We start from the raw sequence: 25,788 nt of genomic DNA, 5'->3' as shown, positions 1-25,788 counted from the left end.
CAAAAGGCCAAAAGATTCGTATTTCATGAAGGAATCCTGTACCACAAGAGTTTTGGAGGCAATCTGCTACGATGTTTGGAAAAATCTGAAATCACCACTATGTTAAGGGAAACGCATGAAGGCGAACACCAAGGAAAGAAGAAGTTGTTCCTCCAAGTACATGAAAAGTATTACTGGCCAACTATGGAGGATGACGCAACAGCGTTCGTTCATAATTGCCATGAATGTCAGACCCACCGGAATCTCATCCACGCGCCTTACACCCCGCTTCATTCAGTGAGTAGTCCATGGCCTTTCTACAGCTGGGGACTTGATATTGTTGGGAAAATCAATTCACCATCATCAAAACAGCATGAGTATATCATAACCACGACGAAATATTTTACCAAATGGGTTTAAGCTATTGCTCTACGGGGAACCACTGGGTGACAATCGCAACATTTATTAAGGAATACATCATTTGTCGGTTTGGTGTTCCTAAACACATCATTACTGATAACGGCACTCCCTTTGCTAACAAGCAAGTACAAGCATTGCTCGAGGAATACGGAATTAAGCAAGTCTTCTCCACTCATTATTACACTCAAGGGAATGGGCAATCCGAAAGCACTAACAAAACTCTGATTCGAAACTTCTGTCGAACAGTGCACGATAATCCCAGGAGGTGGCACGAACAACTGCCAATGGAGCTGTGGGTATATCGGGCGGCGCCTAGAAGTTCTACTGGCGTTTCTCCTTATTCGCTTGTCTATGGCGCAGACGCAATTCTCCCATCAGACATTAAAATCCCATCAGCTAGGATTGCAGCAGCAAGCGGAGTCCAATGGAATGAGGCCGAAGCATCGAGTTCCAGAATTGCGGAGTTAGATACTCTGGACTCCAGGAGAGTTAAAGCGGAAGAACACGCTCAAGCGTTTATAAATAGGATCTCCAGAGCGTACGATAAAGCTGTAAAACCACGAGTTTTTAAAATTGGAGATCTGGTGTTAAATACTGCTAAGCACATTCAGTAAGACATGGCCGCACCAAAGTTTTCTCCAAAATAGGAAGGTCCCTACATGATCACCAAGGCTTATAACAGTGGCTACTACAAGATCGTCAAAGAGTAGGGAGGTAAATTGGAAGTAGTCATCAATGGAAAGTGGCTCAAGGAATACTACGCCTGACCATTATTCCACCCCTCGCTGCCTTGCGACACGGCAATCAAGCATTTTTTTGTTCTTCTCATATCTAAGTTATCAAGTTCTTCATTAGTTAAAACCTATTAATGTAAACTCCATCCGTTTATGATAGACACATTTTTGTGTCAAAATTGTACTCAATGTCTCTATTGTTAGTGCTTGATTTTTGTACTAATTTTGATGCTTTGTGTGTTTGTAGGTGTTTTTGGAGAAATACACTTGTGTGGAAAAAGTTGCTCAAAAAGTGCTATTTGGACTCCCAGAGAAAAGTACTAAAGGCACCCTCAATTTGGATAAGGGGAACCTTAGTTGGGCACCTGCTATTCGCACCGCCAGTTTGGTTATGGGGACACCATCTTCAACATTTCAAAAATTCGTTTTGGCGGGAAAATTTTATTCTCAACTGTGTAACTTTCGATCGATTCTTGAAGGATTTCTGGGTAGACTAAAGGGCTGAAACTTAATGGGTAGACGTGATATGTCATAACAAAGCTGGTATGGGTGTTTGTTTTGATCAAATTTGGCTGAAAAATCTGTGAGAAGAAAACAGGGCAGCACGTACACGGAAGAAGATATTCACGGGATTACAGCGAGTTAGACGTGTAATTCTCGTGTTTGGAAGAACCTAACCACTATTTGGAGTGTGAAGAAGTTAAATATGGCAATATGGAAGCTTCAGAACGCGTGAAAATCAATATCAGTGATAAAAATGAAAAGAAAATAACCCGATTAAATGAAGATTATTTGGAGTTAATGGAGGAGATTCAATGTCGCAATCACGTATAAATATGTTCACAAGGTATCATGGATGGGGGTCGAGAGTTTGGGGGGCTTTAGAAGGGCTGGGGAGTGAGAAATCAAGATGAACAGCAAGCTTCCTGCTGCTGTTTTCTGCTGCTGGTGCTGAAGAACGCGAAGAACAGACTCCCAGAGACAGTCGTTTTTCAACAATGTCAGCGACACAGAGGAGAGGGTCGCAGCACAGTGTTTACAGCACTTTCTGTCTGTCGTTTTCTGTAACAGCTGGTTTGTAACACTTATAACTGTTACAAGCCCGATTTTATTATATTTCTCATATTCTCATCATTTGTAAACCATTTTTGAGCATCAATGAAATTCTTTGAGAGGTTTTCCAACATGATGAGAGGCTAATTCTCTCACAACCAAGGCAATGAGGAAGCTATTTACGCATGAATAATTGGTAATTATTTATTCTCTTTAATTTATAATTTATACTTCACTCAATCACTGCTTTTGCAGAGTTTTTAATTGTTTGCAAAAAAATTCTTCATTAGTTGTGATTCAATTAGATAGGTTATGCTTTGTTTAGATAATCTATGCTTAGGGGATACAATTAATTTTTGAGAATTTTCCAGATTATTTATGAATTAAGAAATAAGAGTCTTAAAAGATAATTAGAGTTTTGAAATATGTATCATTCAATTTTGCGTCATAGTGGAATCTAGTGTCTTGGTTACCTCTCGCGCACTTTGTTAATATTTTTGTATATAATTTTATTAAATCTTTAAATTTAATCTTCACAAGTCCGAGAGTTTGAACCTCATTACTATAACATCATTCAAAAAATATTATCAGTTTACCAAAACCCAATGCTATTTATTTTCCAAAAACAATGTTCAAGACCTAAAACAAAGGGAGAACGATCAAACGTTCTCATGCCTACTTATTCAAAAAAAAAATGAATACGGCTCAGAAAAGGCCATCCAACAAGTTGTAGTTCCTTGAAAGCATCATTTTCAGCCTATCCTGATACCTTTCAGTCCTACCTTTCAAATTTTGGATCGCCTGTTCCACCTTCTCAGATTCCGCATCCAAGGCCTTTTCCTCTTCCAAGATAGATTCCGCAGCAGGAACAACATTGGCAATGATACCAGCTCGATCAACTTTGGTAATATCAATGCACTGCTGCAACCAGCTCACGTTGAACTCTATGGATTTACAGGTAGATACCATGTTCTCCCACTTTTCAACAGTTGATTCAGCAACATCACAGATGGATCTACTTTCCATCTCCGCAACCATGGGAAGAAGACAGTTCACCGTAGTGACTGACGAGCAATGTCGCACTACATTCCTGGTAGCAATGTTGTCGTACTTCTTCCCTATTTTCGTGTTGTAGATGGTGGATTTTCGACAAGGGTAAAATTGTAAGACCACATTACAGATCCGGCAATCAGATGAGTATTGAGACTCATGTCTCTTATTTCAAGCATGAAAGCTCATGCCATAAATCTCTGACTGAGAAGGCTGTCTGTCAGAGTATATGTAGATGTGTAGTCTCCCAGCTGAGACCACGGCACATCTCATGAATACTGAGCAATTTCAGTAATTATACATGCTCCTGATCCGGCAATCGGACGAGTATGGAGATTCATGTCTCGCATGAAAGCTCATGCCATAAAATCTCTGACTGAGAAGGCTGTCTCTCAGAGTGTATGTAGATGTGTAGTCTCTCAGCTGATACCACGACACATCTCATAAATACTGAGCAATTTCAGTAATAGTTTTATATAGAATCGAAAGATTGGACGGCTCCTAGACAGATTGCCTGCTAGTATAGAGCGATAACGTCTTCAGGATGCAACCTGGTTTTCCCTGACTATATAAGAGAAATATGACGTTCCAGCAAGCTCATATTACTCCACCTTCAGATAATTAATGCTCCTAGACAACATGCCTGCTAGTATAGAGTCATAAAGTTAATTATCTCTAATCGTCTGAATATCCAGCAATATTCTATGATTCTTCGTAATATTTCGTCACTTCAATTCGTGGTTCTTCCCAGCAGAATTCCACGGGTTAGTGATAAATATTCAACGCACAGGCATCTGAGCATCGAATAAGCCCTGACTAAAATGGCGCAAGTGTACTTAGCAATAATGCAGAGGCCAGCATTTGAATGCGCAAACGAGCATTTCAAAAATGCGAATGAACGATGAACCTATGCAAAATAGGAAAGAAAAATAATAATAATAAAATACTAACAAAGGCGCCAGGGATTAGGCTCACCAGCCGGCCGGTCATGCCGTGTCCAGTCCCACGCCCAATTTTATATTTTATCATATTTTATTATTTTTCCCTGATCTCATGAAAATTCTCTCGTTCGAGCAAATCTCCTTCGATTCAAGGAAATTCTTTAATCTCATGACATTTCTTTATGTCAAGAAAATAATAAAATTAGGGAAAGGTGTCATGGGACCGAGCACCAGCCTTCCGTCCAAGCCCTACCGTGGTCGGTCCCACACCTCATGTCCCCATAATTTTATTATTTTTCCCAATCCATGAAAATTCCCCGATTTCATGAATTTTCCCTAAAACCATGAAAATTCCCCGATTTCATGAATTTTCCCTAAACCCATGAAAAATATTATAAAATTTAGAAAACTCGTGCCCCGATTTCATGAATTTTTCCTAAACCCATGAAAAATATTATAAAATTAAGAAAACTCGTGGGACCGGGCCTTAGCCGGCCGGTCATGCCCTAGCTGGTCCCACACGCCTCCTATTCTATTATTGTTATTTTTTTATTTTCCTCATTCCATGAAAACTCCCGGATTTCAACAAAATACCTTGATTTCAACAAATCTCTCTGATTTTATGAAAATTCTCTAAAATCATGAAAATTACATAAAATTGGGAAGAGTGCCCTGAGACCGTGCCCGTTGGCCGGCCGACCATGCCTTGGACATTGCCGGTCCCATACTCCATCATTCCCTATTTTATTATTTTCTTATTTCTCTCATCTCATGGAAGTTCCCTAATTTCATAAAACTCTCCGGTTTCATGGGATTTCCCTCAATTCAGAGAAAATACCCAAAATTACATAAAACTGGGAAAAGTGTGGGACCGTGCTTGTCAGCCGGCCGGCCATGCCCTATCCGTGGTCGGTCCCGCACCTTGCAATTCTCTGTTTTATTTATTATTTTTCATCATCTTATGTATTTTTCCTAGTTTCAGCAAAACCCTGGATTCTGCATATTTTCTCAAAATGCTGCTCAAACGCGCATCGGAAAATATTGAAACTCTCAGTACTGAGACACGGACACTATGGTGACACGGGCACATCCCCTTGACCGACCAAGGGTGACCCTAAGGCTTACAAACAGCCGGTCCCACTCGTTTTAATGATTTTAACCTAATTTGCTCAATTGCTCATATTAGGTTCAAACTCTTTCCAAACAATTGGGGGTTTGCTCAAACGACCATCAATTGGTCCCATGGTCACCAAGATACGGTCCCATGACCTTTTGGTCGGTCCCTCATCTTTTCATGGCTAGGTTTTGTTATCTATCGCTCACACAAGCATTATTTTAATAAATGATTAAACCAGCATTTAATCATTCTTTCACCAACTGGTCCTCAAGAGACTTTGGTATTTTGCTCATTCGAGCATCTAGGCGTTACATGGTGGAGTCATCATCCCATGTAGCCGGTCCCTTCTTCACTCGGCGGTTGATTTTTAATAAATCATCATTTCATTAAAATTAGGGTTCTTGAATCCAGGGCTCTGCAAAAACATGATTCTGAGCAGATTAAAAAATTGATAATTTTATGTTGATTCCATTATCAACATTTTTATTTATTATGCTCGACCCAGCAGTCAGTATATTAAATTAATATTTTATTTGGTCCTGCTACCAACAATTCATCAAATGAGCAACATTTGCTCAAACCGGCAATATTTGCTCGAACCAGCAATATTTGCTCAGATTCAAGAATATTGGTTCAACTATCAATATTCAACAATTCAGCAACACAGTTTGCTCGTTTTAGGTAATCAACATAATAATACCTCGTCTCAGCAGACATATTTAATTCATGAGTTTCAGAACATTTGCAAATCATGCTCAACTCAGCAATACATGGACTCATCGTCCCATAAAGTCGGCAACTGACTCCACAATCACGAGATATCAATCGTGTCACATGGGGGGATATTAACTAGGATTTTGGTCTGGAGGTCTACGGGACGTGTGTTCACCCACGACGAGAATGTGAGCAAGTCGTGCAATCAGTTGGAAGAGTCAGCAAAGTAGTGGGTGTAAAATTAACCAAGTCTCCACACGATGAGCAACTGGTTTTAACATGATTTCCCACTTCCCCACTCTCTGATTCCAGCAACTGTCACACTTCATGGGATCATGGTGTTTTTAATTTAGTAATATAAAAAGACCTCTGAACCATGATTGAAAGGAAAAGATTCGGATACTTGAACACTCGTCTAAAACAAGCAATTTCTCGGCAAGTTCATACAGACAATCTTTCGTCTACACGAACTCATCGTCTGAGCAATCACTCTCATTTGAATAAAATTCAATCATTCAGAGCGTTCTTACGCTGAATTCACAACACACCTACAATCTCAGATCACCATTGATCCCACACATTTCTCAGCTTCCCTCCTATAGATCAACCCATCCTCTCTTGTGACCGAATTGACTCTGGAACGACCATTGTTCTTGTTTTAGGCCAGAGTCCCACAGATTTATCTCTCGAACTTAAAGCACTCCCTTCTTGCAGTGCATCTGTATAAGGTCCAACATTTCGCTCGGTCCAAGGAGTCTCCACACGGACGTCTCTTCAATTCCGTAAAAACCAGCAAATCGTTTTTCCCCATCTACACGTGTACAAGGGCACAAACTCCTTCCGTACCAGGAATTCACCAAAAGTCCGGTAACTAGAAGACAAACACTTCATGTGAATATCAAACGGAAAACCTGCATTGGGGTACTCGTAGGAGAAGACACCCAAGTTAGCGTCTTCCAGATCTGCACCAGTAGGCGTGTTTGAACTTAAAGGAGGAGGATTGGTCAGATCATCATCGTCAACCACTGTTACACATGTTCCAGTCGGGTACCTCTACAAAAAATAATATATTATTATTACTTACGGGCCATGACAAATGAATACATGTTCACCAGTGAAAAGGTATACCGGTATGATCTTCTTGACTCTGAGGATCCGTACATGGGAATTATCATGAGGCTCAGGGATTCGTCCACTCTAAAAAAAAGATGATTAGACGTCAAAAGAAAAGACGAATTACCATTTCAAAATCAGGAGATACTTAAAGTCATACTCTGGATACAAGCCGCCTGCGTTTGGTAGAAGGATCTGACCGAGACGAAGAAGATGATCCACTTATGTATGACATGATGAAAAACATATGGATTCAGTAAGAGAATCTTATTCCAAATCGAGAAGGATGGTCTAGTTTCACCTGCATATGTATATACGCTGCAGAAACCCTAAGAAGAGGCGAACGCTGAACAATCTCAACATGAATATCCGATAGACAAGGATTCAAGGCCAACCAAGTCGTGCTTCTTGTTGAAACCCTAGTTAAATCCGGGAGAAGACTGTTAGACTCGAAATCCTAACAGAACATGCTCGCTAGCGTGGATGGACCATAATCAACGTACTCGAGAGGCACAATTGCAGTCTGGTGTCTTGAGTTACTGTTTCGAGACAGCTGTCACTTCCTTGGTAATGTTTATTCACTTTGACTTGATCATTTATCTCCTGACTGTCACCATCTAGTACTTACCCCGCAATAATGTCACTATTACGTGCTAAGCAGGGGACTTAATGTTGATGGTGGTTTTCGGTTTAGGGCTAAAATCGTGAAACCCTGTATTTTAATACGCTGACATCCTGCAAAGGAACAAAAGCCATTTAAAAGTGATGAGTGCATAAACCTTTTCACTCACAAAATTCAACATATTTACAAAATTTATCCAGAATGGTGCGTGAAGCAACAATCCCAGATATTATGTAAATTTTAACATACCGCATTATTCACTAATGCACCGCCTGCCTAGTATTTTCCTATGCTGTGTTCTCAGCTAAACTCTCAATATTGGCATGACATGATGATGAATGTTCACTCGTAGCGCGGTAGCATGAATCTCTCAAAGTGTCAATGTTGAGACTTGCATGAAAACACTCACATAGGCTACACCACCCTCTGACAAAGAGATCAGCGTGTTTACACACTTTTTAATTAAAAGTCACCGCGATCGAACGCGTTTAAATTCCTTAAGGAAAATATAGACTGTCCATATCAGTCTTAAAAAAATGATCACGGCCAAACGATTTGGCCACGCAATTCAACCATCCTAGCCTACTCATAACGGAACTAGGCGATCGTCATGATAAACACAGGCGGGCCCACTAACATCCCGACCGGTCGAAATTCCTTTAGCTCGTCCGCTACTCCCTTGAACGCTCGCCAAAACATGGGTGATCACGCTGTTTTAAAAGGAGATGAAACGAGTCAAAACCGACAAAAACGGTCTCAAAAAAAAACATCACGACTGCCCAACTTAGCTAGCCTAGTTGGACGGCTTAGATTATCCTTTGAACGATCAAAGGAATGCTGGCGTGTTCGCCGGCGACCCAGCTACACACATGGTCGATCGACTTTCCCACGGCAAGCCAAGAGTGTATATAATCGCTCGCCAAAAGTAGGGTGAACACGCTGCTTTAGAAATCCTAAATTGTGTTTGCGGCAACAAGATACTGCCGCAAATCGATCATGGCCGCCCATCTTTGCCAGCCTAGTCGGACGACCTAGATTCAATCTCACTCAACGAGTAGGATGAGGATACGTTCACCGGTGGCTCGGCTATAGTGCTGACCAATCGAATATTCTCTAGCAGGGTGATAACGCCCAAAATCGTTGGCCCAAAGTAGGTTGGCCACACGACTTTAAAACCCTAAAATTGGATCAACGGCAGTTAGCAATTGCCACAAATTGTTTCCGTTGTCCAACTTCGCCAGCCAAGTCGACCGACCAAGATTTGATTTCAGATGACCAACGAGATGTCGTCATGATCACCATCCACTCCTCTTTCATGAGGAGTGATCGACCAATCAACAACTAGCCTATAAGGATCCCAAACGATCGACCAAAGGTAACTAGTTGTGTTGCTTCCATGTAATATAACGGCGGCCATCAACTGCTGTAAACCATCTCAGCCACTCAACTTGGCTAGCCGATTTAAATGGTCCAGATCTAACCTGGGCCGACCGATAAGATGCTAGAATGGCTACCAGCCGCCACTCTCTCATAGAGACCGGTCGTCCAATCTCTGGGGTATGTGCGTAGCTCTTACCAACTCCCTGAAAGAGGAAGGTCATACTCTTTTTAAGACGTTCAATTCGCGACTAATTTAGACAGGCTCTAAAACAACGTGCTCCATGCACATCGATTATTTTGAGCTGCTTTCTTAAAAGCGATGATTTACGTGCATTGAATACATACGATATTTTATGAATATTGGCCTCACTAATAATGTAGTTATTTAACCTAAGAAGCACTATATGCTGCTTTTAGCGGCAAGCCTCACGACTTGACCCATTTACTCGAAACATCAAACATGTCACAAACTGAGGGATGCTCACTGGGGTATTGGTCTGGCGGTTTACAGCGTGCGGCGTGCAACGCGCCCATTACGAGAAAGTGTCAGGAAAGTACGAACGGTTAACAGCAATGAGAGTGGTGGGTGAAAGTGTGACCAGTTTTCCCTCGTAATGGAAACGTGGTGATCACCACTTTTTACGCAATCCCACTTCTCCACTACTTAATCACCTCCATTTCCTACGAGATCAGGGTGCTCGAACATGACTTGTATAAATAGGATTTCAACCTATTTCAACAGAGGACACAAGTGTTATCAACACAGGTAGCCAGAAACCATTTTCTTATACAAGTCATAAAACAGCCACACCTTCATAATTCAACATTCTGATCTCAAACACCTTCTTCGCTTCCCTCCCTAAGATCAACCCTTCTCCTTCACCTTGTGACCGAATTGAATCTGGAACGACCATTTCTTGGTTTAGGCCAGAGTCTTACAGATTGACCTCTCGAATCTAAAAGTACTCCCGTGCAGTGCATTTGTTTAGGGTTTGAATCCGTTTCTTATCAACACACCCAAATTTACCAAAAACAGCAGAATCAGTTTTTACCCCAAAACATTAGGCTACCCATGTCAGTCTCAAAACGATCACGACCATACGTTTTGGCCATCCAATTCGATGAGCCTGGTCCCCCTCAACGCGGCCAGACAAGCTTCATGATACTCACTGGCGGGCCCACTATAATTTCAACCAATTGGAATTCTTATGGCACGCTAGCAACAAACCTAACCACAAGCCAAAAGTAGGTCGGATGCGCGGATAAAAAAGGGTTTAAAGGAATTAAGACCGCATATGCCAGTCTTAAATAAATCGTGGTCGTCCAACTTCGCCAGTCGAATTGACCGGCCAAGATTCAATCCCAACCGACGAGCAAGGTACGGATATGATCACTAGCGGCCCGGTTACATCCCTAGTTGATCGAATTACTCCCTGCCCGCGACTAACACCTAAAACCGTTAGCTTAAAACAGGTTGTCCACATGACCATAATAACCTCATTTCGACCAGCGGCAACGCATTACTGTCGCAAAACGATCTCGGCCGTCCAACTTCGTTAGCCGAATTGACCGGCCTAGATTTGATGTTAATCGACTAGCAAGGTACGGATATGCTCACTGGCGGCCCAGCTATAGTCCCGACCAATGGCATTGCTCTAGGCTTGCCAGCAACGCCGCGATTCGCTCACCCAAAGAGCGCCGGCCACAGGGCTTTAAAAGCCTCAAGTTCGATCGACGACAGTATATAACTTCCGCAAAGTCCCAACCATCCAACTTCGCTGGCCAAATTGACCGGCCCAGATCTAATTCTGGGGGATCAATAAGATGTCGTCGTGATCACCGTCCATCCCTCTTCCATGAGGACTGATCATCCAAACACGATCTACCTGTATGGCTCCTGAACGGATGCTCAAAGGTGGATGGTCCTGCTTCCTACAAAAGTCTTGAATAAATTCAACGGAAGCCAACAACTACCGCAAATCATCTCAACCACCAGTCTGGCTAGCCAATTTAACCGGTCTAGATTTAACTTGGGCCGACCAATACGATGTAAAAATAGCTACCATCCATCACTCTCCTATAAGGACCGACCTGCTCACCTTTGGCGTGCACGAATAGCTCTTGGCAGCTTCCTGAAGATGGTCGGCCATGCTCCTTTTAATACATTAAGCTTTGCGATTAATTTAAACGAGCCTGATACAACGATGCTTTATGAGCATCAATTATTTGAGTTGCTTGCATAAAAGCGATGTTTTATACGCATCGATTACAAACGATGTTTTATAAATATCGATTTCACAAATTATTTAATTATTTAACCTAAAAAGAATTACATACTATTTCTTGCGGAAAATCTCATGGCTTGACTTGTAACATATGACCCGCCCGTCGCTTAGCTTGCGCGTAATTGGTCAAAATAACTAGGTCCTGCAAACAAGACCTACTCAGCAACCTGCTGCATATTTTCCATGAAAATACTCGAGACATCAAACATGTCACAAACTGGGGGATTTTCATCAGGGTATTGGTCTGACGGTTTACAGCATGCGGTGTGCAACACGCCCATTATGAGAAGTATTGGGTGTAAGCTGACCCGTCTTCCCTCATAGTAAAACGTGGTTTTCAATGTTTTACACGACTCCCCACTTATCCATCACTCAACTACTTCCACTTCCTATGAGATCAGGGTGCGTTCAACTATAAATTATAAAATAGATTTTCATCATATTTCAACCAACGACAACGGTTATCAACACAAGTATCCAGAAAAGAACAAAAGAACTCATAGCTTTCATTCCGCTAGCGAGTTTCACATTCTGATACAAGTCATAAAATAACCACACCTTTAGAGTTAACCATTCTGATCTCAACACATTCTTCGCTTCCCTCCTTAAGATCAACCCTTCTCCTTCATTTGTGACCGAAGCAAGGCTAGAACGGCCATTTCTTGGTTTAGGCCAGAATTGTACAGATTGATCTCTCGAATCTAAAGTACTCCCGTGCAGTGCATTTGTTTAGGGTTTAGAATCGTTTCTCGGCGATACACCCAAATTTACCATTTTCAGCAGAATCAGTTTTTACCCCAAAACGCATGCATGGACAAAACTTAATACATTTAAGTACACGAACTTAATGATCCTAGTCAATATGTATATAGAGTTAATATCTCAATCTCTACTCAATCAACATGTATTATACACACAGGTTGTGAACCTGATTGTTAATCAGAATGCTTGGACGATCTCAAAAATCAATATCCAAGCTCAATCTAGTCGTATCCAAATAATTCAATCGGAATTCTGACAAGCGATTAAACTTGTTATCTATATTTCAAGATACGAATTCTACAAGAAACTAGTCTCTTAATTAATTACAATTAAGCGGGCGTATCTACTTAGATTGAATATGAACAAACCTGTATAAATCCAATTATAAATATAAAAAAATATAATGTGGAAAAGGAAAACACAAGACACCAAGAATTTTGTTAACGAGGAAAATACAATAACAGAAAAACTCGGGGACCTCGTCCAGATTGAATACTACACTGCATTAAGTCGTTACAGACACTAGCCTACTAGCAGACTTTGGACCGGAATGTAGTTGAGACTGAATCCACCTTCCAAGCGCTTTAGTTACAGTTCCGCTCCTTACGTCTCTTGAACCTCGCAATGTTCTACACACTTTATTCCTTTAGCTGACATCTTTTACAACCTAAGAGTTGCTTCAGCCGAAGTGAAGAATTTTGATACCAATCTGCCTCTAACATATAAGCCTATTGGATTTATGTTTCGATCAAAGATCAAGGTCTGAAATATGTTTGTAATAAACAAGCAAGCAAAACTCATAAATCCGTAACTTACGACTCCCGAAGAGCATCCTAAATTCTTGACCACCTCCCAACAACAATCGTCGAAAGATCAACTAACATTAGTCTTTAGATATTTATCTTAAGGAATCACAAAGTATGAGACGAGAATATTTTGCGATTACTATCTATCTTTCCTGAAAGAGATTACAAAAACCTCAATAACAAAAAGCAAGATCAGGATACACAAACTATCAAGATAGAGATAGTCGGACCTGGCTTCACGAATATCCAAGCAAAGTCTTTTTAGTCGTAGACCTAAAATGTCAATAGAGGTGACTCTAGAATCAACTAGGACACAAGGTTTCAGTAATTTAATTTCCCAAATGATAGAGCTGTTATATTTATAGTTTTCAAAGATCAGGGTTAGCTTAGAATTCAAGTTAAGATAACTTGAGAATCAAGCAAAAAAATTAGGTCTTCAAACTACAATAGAAGACTAACACATAGGTTCAGTTACTGAGCCGCGTATAACAACTGTTCGGTTTGGAAAGTTAGTCAAAGAACTAAAAGCTATTTGATGTTCATTTAAACACCTAAGAAATTAATCATAGTTCACACACATTAGTGTTTAAGTGATCAATGAATTCTCAGAAGTGTTTAAGAGAGTTCCAGCAATGCTAAACATATTAAAATGATAAGTCTTTAAGCATCTTCTAAACATTGTCGGGACAGTTGGTACAACGGTTTTCCAACCGTAGGGATTTTCCACGAGTCAAGGTGCTACGGTTCGTGAACCGGGTTCTCCAACCCTACTAGACTACCGAACTCAGTTGACCACAATTCGTGAACCAGGTTCACCTAACCAATTTATTCAACTTATAAAATCTGTTCACCACGGTTCGCCAACCGGATTCGTGAACTGTTCCCAACTGAACATGTGGTTTGCGAACTGGCTAGCCAACCTTCCTGTATTTTTGTATCTCAGATATCTATGGTTTGCAAACTGAGTTCGCCAACCTACCCTGAATAGAAATTCCAGTAAGTTCATATTTCTCTCTTATGATGTTTGACACATTCCCATGTGATATAATCATTCGTATGGGAAATTTTCAATTGATCCACAAATTAATTCATATATATAATATTGTTAAGGACCTTTGAACATCTAATCGCTAAATTATATTTCGAAGTTTCTCACAAGACAAGCTTGACTGGAAACATCTTCTTTATGAATCTATTATAAGTCATACGACATAGTCTCAATAGATAGAATTATAGTATAGTAAGTAAAATAGAATGGTTCAGTCTTCACATACCTGATACAGAAGTTCTCCAAATGTCTTCGTCGATCTTCAATATTCAAGGGTGATCTCTGATACTCATCTACAATTATAACCTATCCAAAACCTGACTTAGTAGACTAGAAATCAAGATATAGCTTTGATCACCTAACATTGACAACAAGTTTGAGATAGCAAAACTTGTGGGTTCAACCGAGCAATGTTCTAGCAATCTCCCCCTTTGTCAATTTTAGTGACAAAACTATATTTAAAACATATGGATATAATAAATAAACTTTTCATCTCAATCCACTATGCTTGATTTCCTTGGTTCTTCAACACACGTCTTGAATTCTTCGTACTTCAAGTTCTTCTAATGTTCTTCATATTTTCGTTCAACACTTTGTTGTTGAAGATCCGTAGCGATAAAAACTTATGAGAATACTCGTTAGAGCAATGAGGTATACATATTCTACTCATGAGTCGTATACAGAAACATAATATTGTTACCTTCCTCAAAATTCAATTGCACCATAATTTTGAAGAAATACTACAATGATATATTCTCTCCCTTAGTCAATACATACTACTTTTTCAAAATATGTAAAACCTATAGATAACTAGGGATTAACCCGTGCTGTGACGGCACGGTTTTATTTTATCCCTCCACCCTTTTTATTTTGATACACTAAGTAAGGTTGCTGAAGTTAATATCAAGCATAACAGCTCGCCCAAACACAATAACAACTTTGTAATTCATGGGAAAAAGAAGACATTGAATAACTAGATGTCTCATTCAATAATTTATGGCATCACATTGGTAGCATGCATGTGCTCGATCAGATCATAGCACAACGCTGTCACTAAACGTGTAATATCCTTGTGCACACCTTTATCATTAATAGTTTTGGAAACTAAAACACTTTTTTTTATACAGAAGAAAACAATTCTAAACCATAAGTTTTACTCCTCCATCATAACATGTAGCCTTCACAATTTTATTTCAAATAAGACAAAAATTCACTTCCTCAACCTCATACAAATTGGGTTAACTGACATATGCATATCAAGATTATCACCATTAAAAGTTTCTCAAGTAGTACTTTACTTTGATTGTTGCCTGAAGTACTAAGTTCTAGATCAACTGATTCAACAACCGCTCAACATATGTATAATAATTTTCTTTGATAGTGTTTCTTCACACTCTTAATCGATAACTGCAACCATATAAAAGAATCTATTTTTTGAAATCTTACAATGGTGTAGTGCTACTTATCTTCTTCTCGCCTAATAATATTCAAGGGTACTTCTACTCATCAGAAGTCAACATCTTAGATGTCTGGGTTCTCGATTATGTTAGTTTCTAAGAATTACCTCCTTATGTGAAATGTACTCGCATCAAGGATAGCTGAAGCATTAGTATTCTCAAAAACCTCTGAGAAATGTGTCGTTTTACCGGCCCTAATAGGACTCTATCAAACCTACAACTATATTAAAGCAAAAAGTGGGAAATTCAAAGGATCCAAATTAAAAATATGAGCATGAACACTTATTAATCAAGGTAGTCCAAGTAGAAACCCCAAAACAAGGAATTTCGATACTAAAAAGGTGTCTAACCAATATGAGCTTGAACACTTACTAACCAAGATTTGAACTGAAATAAAATTTTAAGAAATAATAATTAACAGGATAAGAGAAAGGACTACATAGACCAAGGAACCAACGTAATCATATTTACCATCACAATCAATGCAATTCGATAGTATTTCTCCATAACCTAGCTCTGCAACATCTTTAGCAATCACATATACAATTAAATTTGGAAGACTCCATGACAAGCAATCGTGTCGGTAGCTCAAGGGACAAAACTATTGTGTATAAGAACAGGAAACTTTAGATATTACGGGAAGAGCTTGCACCTATCTACAGATCAATCAATCCATCAATCTATCTAGATATATAAGTTCAACCCTAGTACACCCCAGCCTCCAAGAATGTCTTTGGAATAATCAAGCATGGTTTTTAAGAACAATTTTTCTCGAGAGATTAAGAAAAAAACCCGAAGGTTACAATTTGGATTGTAATCTTTGTAATTGGTTCGTCAATGATTACATTCAGTTGGTACATGTACTAAGCTAAATATCACATTCCAAACAAAAGCTAATAAAATTTTCATATCCCGCTAATATGTTCATAATTTCCCAACAATTTCGAGAAAACAAGGACCGTAATAGCACTTAACTTCAGTAGGCAGCTATGTATAGACACTTGTATTCTAATTGTGACACATATTAATCACTATTACGTGAAACCTTAAGCATACCTATCTCAAAATCCAGGTGAACTCTCACGATATCAATTGTTCCTCGGACCGCTTCCTTCCAGCAAATTGAAGGAAAGAAGAAAACTGAGTCGTAGCCAGAACCTGTTCCAGCAAATTTTTAGATTAGCTATGGCATATATATATACATCAAACTCTATCCAGAAAACATGACTTCACTTGCTTTTAAATACGATTTTTGTATTATTTGAATGAATCAAAAATTATGATAAGATTGGCATGAAGATAATTGAAGACTGCCATATATTACATCAAACCTCTATAAATCCATCTTCAAAATTCACACCATTCCTGAAATTACTAGTGGTGTTGCCAAAGGAAAGATATAATTGAACAAAGTAAGGATATATTGTATATCTTATGCCACTGCTGATGCGATTACTTACTGGGACATCAACCAGCCTGGTGCATCCTCCAATAGAAACCTATTGATTGAACCAGAAATAATTATTTGCATGCAACTTAAACATAAATCAATCTGGATGAACAATAAATAAACACAAAATAAAACAAATTAAGATGATAACCTTTGTCAGGAATAGTAATTGAATTTTTTTTTGTTAATCTTAATAATTAATATCTGATAATCAAAATAAATTTTAGTTAAGTTTCTTGCAACAGGTTTCGTTCTTCATCTATTAAGATTTAAGAGCAAAGGCGAGTCCTAGTCCCTCAACCCAAAACGATTCAAGATACAGTTTTTGGATCTGATGTTTCTTTATAATGCTGGCACTTTATGGCTGCAATAAAACATAGTATAGACATTGACATCGGGGAAAATAACCTCAAGCTCCTCAACAGGGAACATGTCGTGATGACATTCTTCAGTCATGTTCTTTTGCTGCTGCTCCTTCATTCCTGAAGTGAACTTCAACTTTACTGCAAGAAAAATCGTTAGTTTTTTAGAGACATTAGAACACTCTTTCGTAACAGTATGCTTAGAAATTGCAAACGTAAAAAGGAATGGCACAATACCTTATTCACTACATAGTTTGACCCAATAGTCAGTGGAAGGAAAATAAATAATAATAATCATGTAGGAACAAATAAGGAGAATTTTATTAATCTGATCAAACTAGCTCCACTTTCGTACTAACTGATTTTCAACAAATTCCAAAATATGAAAGCCCTATGTTCTATAAATAATAGAAAATTAAAAAAAAAAAGTCGGTGGTTTCTGTAAATTGGAGCAAAACGAACCTATTCTAACTTTTGAATCAATACCTTTATACAATGCAAGATATTCTCTTCGCTGATCGTTCCGTCTTCAATAGAGGGAAACTGAAGCGTTCTACTGGGATGAAATAATCCCACGCACACGAAATAATATGAGCGGGTGTAAATGTGTGTTTCATGAGAACCTCAACCATTGATTTATCTCTTCTTTAAACAAACCCCAGCTGTTCTTTATCAATGCATATGCCCCTAGCAATTAGTTCAAAATCAGGATCACCATGGCATAATCTGAAACATAAACCTTGGTTAAAATTTAACAAACCCTTTTTAATCAAATTTCAAATTTCATACAAATAATGAGTCAAAATCAAATTTAAATACAAATAATGAACCAAATCTCGAATTTTCGAGGAATCAGAAAACCAAGACTGGCAAAACCATACCCGTAATTTCAGTTTTGCAGCAACAATTGATTTGAGAACTAACTTTTTTTTGGCAATTCTGATCGATCATAGGACTAAACTAAAGCTCAAAATCATGGTGAACATTCCCATGAAAAAAAAATGAAACCTGCGTGTTCCATGTTTCATGAATGCAAGGAAGGAAGACCAAGAACTCGAGGGTAGAGGATTTTGGGTAATTATTGAAAACGATTAAGCACCCACGGTCACTCATTCATATCCCTAAAACCTAAGGCACACATGCAGAAAATGTGTGTGGTCTGGACAACCACGGCCATGGATTTATCTTTGCCAAGGACAAATCCTGACCACTCTTTACAAAGCCTAAATTATCCAAACTGTGCTATATATTCTAGACTAGGTGTGCTTTGATCTGCTCGATGCTTAAAGTTATTTATGCATAATTTGTTATCATAAATTCCATCTAGCGAACATACTGATGCAACGTCATTATGGAAGTTCGACCAAGGACTAAAAGAGAATACTTTTGGTTAGTGCTTTGATTTTAGTTCCACCAAAATTTTGATAAGCTCGTATTCATATTGCGGTAGAAGAAAATAAATGGAATTTTCAAGCCGAAATTCGAACAACATTGCAATTCCATTGGGTTTCCATCTCATATATATTGTAAGGTGCCGTCCAAATTTTTTGTTAAGAAAACAAATAAGCAAAGCAGTAGGGACTATTCTTTCTAATTCTTTCTAGTAGTTCTTTGAGCGGAGAGCACTTAGGTGTTTACAGTTTCCATCTCCAAACAAATTCAGAAAACTGACGATGGAGTCTATTAGCTCTTGAAGGGGATCCCCTTCAAAACTTAAACAATTTTAACCTCGGATAGATTGCCGAGCAACTGAGTCTCCATGTGCAACTTCGGGCATTTTAACTGCATCAAAATACCTTCACCATTAAGTCAACAAAGTTAGGTGAAAACAGATAGAAATTTGAGATCTGAGTCATGTAAGGTACAGTAATGAATATTACGGTAATGTATTAATATCAAATCATATTTATTCTTTTGCAGTTACAATGTACTTTAATCTGGAAAAGCTATTAGATGATTGGGACAACCGATTAAATTACAATCTAGCTGAGAAAAATAACTCAAACATTAACAAAATCATTAAGCAACCCTCTTCATTAGGACATCACTATTTTAATACACCCAAGTACTTGCCACTTTTCCATATCTACGGACCACCACTTAGTCAGTTGCACTGACCCGTTCATTCAAGACGGGTTTGTGACAACAGTCACTTTAATGCACCACCTTAACCGCACAAACTGATGGTGAAAAGCGATAAATCATACATAGAACTGAGTCAATACCTTTCCAAAAAAAATGAAGCCTTCTACGTTCGATCTCTTATGCTTTAAAAATAGTGGCCATGAAGATATACTATCTATTGATCACATCTCGGGAGCTTCACCATAAAGGTCATCTTCTGCATATCCCACTAATCATGGTATTCCGAATCTAAATATTCATCACTGTAAAAAAATTAAAATCTTATCTTAGTGTGGCATCAAAATAACCTGGCCCGGAAAACATGAAAATTGGTATACTCAGAACAAACAAACTACTAAAACACAATAAGTGCTCAATTTATTAGCAACCGGTAAAAACAACAGAAATTTTCCGATCCTCATCCGAAAATTGCTTGAAAGACCTAACAATAGTGGGTTTAATGTCAATATTCATTATAGTTTTGAACAACTCCAACACTTCTCAACATCTACCCATTTTTGTATACCGACGGATCACAGTTTTCCAAGAAATAAAATTTCGCCAACGGATATAACCAAACACTTTATGTACTAATTAAATCAACTTTAATAAACTCATCTTCCAGAAACTCAAAACATGGGTTTAAAGGCATATTAGATATTGCATATTAACTGCCTGTTTGCATCCAAAAGTAAGCAAGAAATTAGGGAACTTGTGCTTCTGTAGGCATAGTTCTAGATAAAATGTAATAATAACAACGACTCCGAGCACTACAAAAGATAGTCTTCTTTAATGAACTCACAGAAGTATCAGTGGTATGAAACATATAAAGGAAAACCATGTTTCATGTCAAATTTCCGATGAACCATGACAAATTTCAATTTGATGGAAACAACAACAACTAAAGAGTACTGAGAGAATACTGGATTACCTATTCAATATCTCTTGCTTCTCTTCCCAATTGTATGAGAGTCACTATAACAATATACTCCCTCCGTTCCTTTTTAATAGACTGGTTTTGTTTTTAGAGAAAATTAAGGATATTAAGAGAACTAATCATCAAAAGTGGTCCTCATGACACTTGTCAATAAAAGAAGTGAAATGAAATGGTCCCCATGACACTTGTCAGCAAAAAAAAGTATAGTGAAATGGTCCACATGACACTTGTCATCAAAAGAAGTTAAGAGAAAAATGGTCCCAGAAAACTAAAGTAACATTTGACTTTCCCCACTAGGAAACCAGCTTATTTTTTTGAAACATTTATTTTAGAAAACCAGCCTATTAAAAAGGAACGGAGGGAATACTTATTAGCTTTACTAAACCTACAAAATTTAACATTAACAAAATGTTAGATTTCAATTGCAAAATTGTACTTCAATGAAATTATGGGAATTGACTAAAATTAAATCATCGTACGGAAAGTGTGTAAGATGAGGGAAATTTTTTTTCCCTTTATACCCATTAGCTTTTCTGCTTCAGTCACAAATTCCAAAGTTCACAAATATGAAGTCATCCTTCGGAGAAAGTTGTATTTAAATACAGAGACAAACAAAATGTCCGCTTGAAAGGAAACTTGTGATGCATTTTTTCATCTAGAACTCATTATTTGATTAGTCTGTCTAATGCGCCATTGTCCATTGGCAAAAACAGAAATATCAGTAACTCAACTCAAGTAGTAAGTAGACAGGAACTTAGCCTAACCAACAAATGTAAAATTAGAACAAAAACAACTTTAAAGAAAAAAGTTTAGTGTAGGTTAAACAATTCGCTAAACTACCATCAGTACCTATATTGCCTTGGTGGTAAGAAAATAGGAGACCCAAATGTTAAAGTAAGTTAACAAACATGTAAGATAAAAGACCCAAATCTTATAGAAAGCTCACAAACTATGTCATTTAAAATCTCATTCATTCAAAGGCATGTATCCGAAGGATGTTATGAAGATTACCTCAACTTGGTCACTCAATTTTCTTTGTACTTAAATTTCATCTGTAATACTCCAACGACTTGAACACCAATATGAAGTTAATACATAAAACTGAAATATATATAAAATCAAAATGGAACGTGTTAAACCACCCCAGAATCCGTGATATATGTACAAACATAATCTAGTTAAACAAATGTAATTTCATTGATAAAACATAATCAGATAAATTACCTATAATTAAGACGATCAAAAACCACCTTAAACACCCAAGAAAAACAACAAACTGTTATAATCAACCGAGAAAAAGTTGAAAGAAATGACCTTGCACAGGTGAAGCAACACTGGAGCCGCGCCAAATCTGCAAACCTTAATTTCCCTTCTAAAAAATCAAAATAACAACAATAATGAACTGAGAATAAGAATTCTAGGGCTTCATACCGAAAAATCAAAACCCAAAATTAGGAGAAATATATAAGAACCTTAATTAGAGTCGTACCTGAAATTAATCGATCGATTGGACAGATTTCTTGATACGCATAGGTTTATGAGAATCAATTAAAAATTGATCTCATTTGAAAATCAATTGAAGATATGATGTAAAACATTTTGGGTTAAGTTGTTTATTTACCTTTGCAAATTCAATGTGTCCTTCCATCTGCTAAAAGAATGAACCATTTTAGGAAAAATCCTTTGATCGATGATTCCATGTTATCGATCAATACCAAAGCGAAAAAAAATTCTCAGAGAAAACCATCTCATAGTTTTCAATTGTTATAGAACAAAATAGAATTGATGAGAATAGCTAGGGTTTCATAAATGAGAAGAACAGAAATGGCTGACATTAATAACTCAGGGGAATGAATGGGTATATACTAAAAAAAAAAACCGTCGAATATGGTGGGATCGTGACTGTGCTTTATGTCCCAAAAAATGTAAATCTCAAGAGTCAAGATTATTGGATCTCGACCGTTCTTTATGTCCCAAAACTGTAATTCTCAAGATGGTTTAATCTGAACCATCCAAGTAGGAAAACACCACTGTAAAATATTGATCTCATTTGAAAATCAATTGAAGATATGATGTAAAATATTTTGGGTTAAGTTGTTTATTTACCTTTGCAAATTCAATGTGTCTTTCCTAGGCCTGTCAATATTTGTCCGATATCCGGTATCCGTTTTCGAGTATTCGAGATCCTATAGGATTTTATCCGTTTTATCGGATATCTGATATCAGATCGGATATTTTATCGGATATTTCTTCCTTAACATAGCGGAAACGGATTAGACCCCATCCGAAATGTTAATATCCGATAGTATAGGAACTTATTTGTAATTTATCCTAATTTCGAGTCTAGTATCGGATATTGTCGGATAAATATCCCATAAATGTCAATTATGAAAATGTTTTACAAGGATTTTTAAGCTTTTTTGTTATAACCGGATACTATCGGATATTTATCGGATATCCGACAGCTTAGCCTATCGGAATCGATATCTGATTTTGGTATCCTATAGAATATTATCGGATATCGAATATCCGGTAGTGCTTAACATGTCGGATATCGGATTTCTAAATATCCGACGGATATTCTTGCATTGACTTTCCTAGTCTTTCCATCTACTAAAAGAATGAACCAGTTTAGGATTCATCATTTAAAAATCCTTTGATCGATGATTCCATGTTATCGATCAATATGAAAGCGAAAAAAAATTCTTAGAGAAGACCATCCGATAGTTTTCAATTGCTATAGAACAAAACAGAATTGATGGGAATATCTAGGGTCTCACAAATGAGAAGAACAGAAACGGCTGACATTAATAACTCAGTGGAATGAATGAGTATATACTAAAAAAAACCGCCGAAGATGGTGGGATCGTGACCGTGCTTTATGTCCCAAAAAATGTAAATCTCAGGAGTCAAGATTATTGGATCTCGACCGTTTTTTATGTCCCCAAATTGTAATTCTCAAGATGGTTTAATCTGGACCATCCAAGTAGGAAAACACCACTGTCCCTTATAATATAGATAACTCACTCCCCCATATACATGATACTTCATAAAGCCATATGTATGTAGTAAGATAATACTTAATAATTCTCCCCATTTTTGTCAACAAAATTGGCAAAGGTGAAAAATCGGGATAATCATGAATTAAACAAAAGAGTTTCAAGACAACTAAATATATATCAACCTTTAATTTATACGATTTCAACCAAGAAATCTCGGTTTGCGTCAAGGAGATATAAGTCACAAGCATCTCCTACAATTCCACAGCACTCCCCACAAATATATTACCATTAAACACAAGTCCAAAAAGAACTCTTCCTCATTTATGTCATTCCCGAAAGAACGACATGAGCGACCTTACTCTAGTCACAAGAGAAGGATTTTCTTGGACTTTAAAGTTAATAGGCTAGGTACGAACAAATAAATTTGTATCCAATATTTTTCTCTCTTCTCTGCAGTTACGAGGAAAGAAGTAAAAAATAACGATCTTAATGCTATGGGCACTAAGATACAATATTTTCGTGAGAAAATCATCAGCACAAACTATTCTCTACGCCGGTTGTGAACAAGAGAAAAATTAGTGCGACATGACTCAACACAAGAATTATAATTTCTCTATCCATGTACGAACGTAGAGGTTAAAGTTCACCAGTTATTCCTTGGTCAATCAAGGAAATAAGTCAATCCCTACAGAACATCTTACAGAATCTTGTAGCAGTTTATTCACAAAAAGTGTAATCGTGGAGATCAAAAACTGTCATTCTCAAAATAGTTTACTCCTCTTATGCAAGAGTGAAAGAGCTTAACCTATGAGAAAATATGAGATATATGTTCTAATCACCAATAATGATATCAAAGAACAAATCTCATAAAATAAGCAATCCATATATATAACCATGAAGATTAGGTATTGCAAGTCATCTTCCAAAATAAAATTTAATATGCAAGATGATAATATTCGGAATAGCTAATGTAACACATACTACTCCAAAAACTAGTGTTCCTCCTTAAATAATACGAATGAAATTCCTACAAGGAGTTAACTAGGTGAAAAAAAAAAGATCATCTCTAAGAGAGTATGCAAAGAACTCCTTTTTCATTGTTAAAGAAGCTATTGATGATTGGGTCATTCAATTCTCTTGCATCTTTAGAGATATTAGTTAATTCACTAAGCTCCCTTCAAGATTACACAAGGTATTTTTCTACGTATTAAGATTTTGTTCATTGTGGGTTACCTCTTTCAAGGAGTGATTGATCTTGAACAATAGATCATTTCTTCTAGTCATGAACTCTTTCACTTTGGCTCAAAAATCATTGTCACGATAACAGATAGACAATAAGCATGTAGCTGAGGAAGAATCTGCAACTTGTTAAGCCTTTGTTTGTTGGTTCTTGATGATGTGATTCCTTCGCACAGAAAAACATTGGCAGCTTCTACTGTATCCTTCTTTGTAACACCTCTAGTAATAAGAACCATTATATCCCTACCTTCTTTGGGAGTTGAATTACATGTTTATACATAAAGAGGAGAATCATAAAATCAAGAATTTTAAGGAAAAAAAAACTGGTATAATAAACTTAACATTCCATAGGAAGTTCGTGACTCAGTATACCATAGGTTACATAACCCAGTAATATGCCCTTAATACTTTGAAGAAAAAAAAAACACTGAGAATCTTTATATTTATAAACTGTAAAATATATTAATAACACAAAAGATTATGACGGACTTGAGTAACCTTGACATCAGAAAAATATAGTTTTCATGATGTTAATTAGTGCAAACCCCATATTCTCAATCTAATATTGTGAGGTTACACTCATCACTAGTGATGGGGTGAGTATAAAACTCACCACTCGTGTCAGATGACACGGCAAGGTTTGTTACATCTTTATTACCGTTTCTGGGCTTCCTCTTTCTTTTCTCCCGTTGAGGTACTGAAGTATTTGTAAGATTTTTCAAAGCAAGACTCATCCTTTCAATCTCATTCTGAAGTTTGACGAGGACCTTGTCATTTTTCTTCGACTTTCGACACTTCCTTTTAGAATAACCACAACTGCCACAAAAAGTGCAGTTAAAGGCAAGAAAATTTCCAGAAGAATAGGCTCGTTTCTACTACCATGAATACTTTCACTCTCATTGGATCCAGCGAGAATGAAGGTATTGTTTTTGGTGAAAAAGGTATTACTCTTAAACCTTATTCCACTTGTGTTACCAAAAATACTTTTGACCAAACAACATAGCTAAGATCTTATCAGAACTTCCTGAAAGTCTTTGTAAGTCACACTTAAGTAGATTAATCTCTTCCTCCTTAGATCAAGGGCCATGGGATAGACTCTAAAACAGTCTATCCCTTTCAAAATGAAAAAGTATCTATTGGAACGAGTGCAAAACTCACAATGGGATAGAGTTACAAAAGCCTATACGGGGAAC

The 25,788-nt window shown here is 37.6% G+C and overlaps 1 protein-coding gene and 1 long non-coding RNA gene across 3 annotated transcripts; one reads left to right on the top strand and one right to left on the bottom strand.

The window, feature by feature from the left end:
- Window positions 1-389: 389 nt before the first annotated feature.
- LOC113279408 lies at window positions 390-1,013 on the top strand. The gene has a single exon (XM_026528099.1). The coding sequence runs from the start codon at window positions 390-392 to the stop codon at window positions 1,011-1,013; it is 624 nt and encodes a 207-aa protein (XP_026383884.1).
- Window positions 1,014-19,300: 18,287 nt separating this feature from the next.
- LOC113282347 lies at window positions 19,301-22,205 on the bottom strand. Of its 2 annotated transcripts, XR_003326841.1 has the most exons (5): window positions 21,844-22,205; window positions 21,579-21,726; window positions 21,366-21,455; window positions 20,349-20,429; window positions 19,301-19,680 (listed from the first exon to the last, which is right to left on the bottom strand). It is a non-coding gene; the product is annotated as an uncharacterized LOC113282347 (long non-coding RNA). The 2 variants fall into 2 exon arrangements; XR_003326840.1 differs by having other exon boundaries at window positions 21,366-21,726.
- Between the last annotated feature and the right edge of the window lie 3,583 nt (window positions 22,206-25,788).

This window comes from Papaver somniferum, chromosome 5 (assembly GCF_003573695.1).
Source record: "Papaver somniferum cultivar HN1 chromosome 5, ASM357369v1, whole genome shotgun sequence".
NCBI classification, from domain to species: domain Eukaryota; kingdom Viridiplantae; phylum Streptophyta; class Magnoliopsida; order Ranunculales; family Papaveraceae; genus Papaver; species Papaver somniferum.
This window is presented reverse-complemented; position numbering and strand designations above follow the sequence as displayed.

Coding starts and splice junctions, on each gene's coding strand:
- LOC113279408 (XM_026528099.1), top strand. CDS start 390: ATGGGTTTAAGCTATTGCTCTACGGGGAACCACTGGGTGACAATCGCA.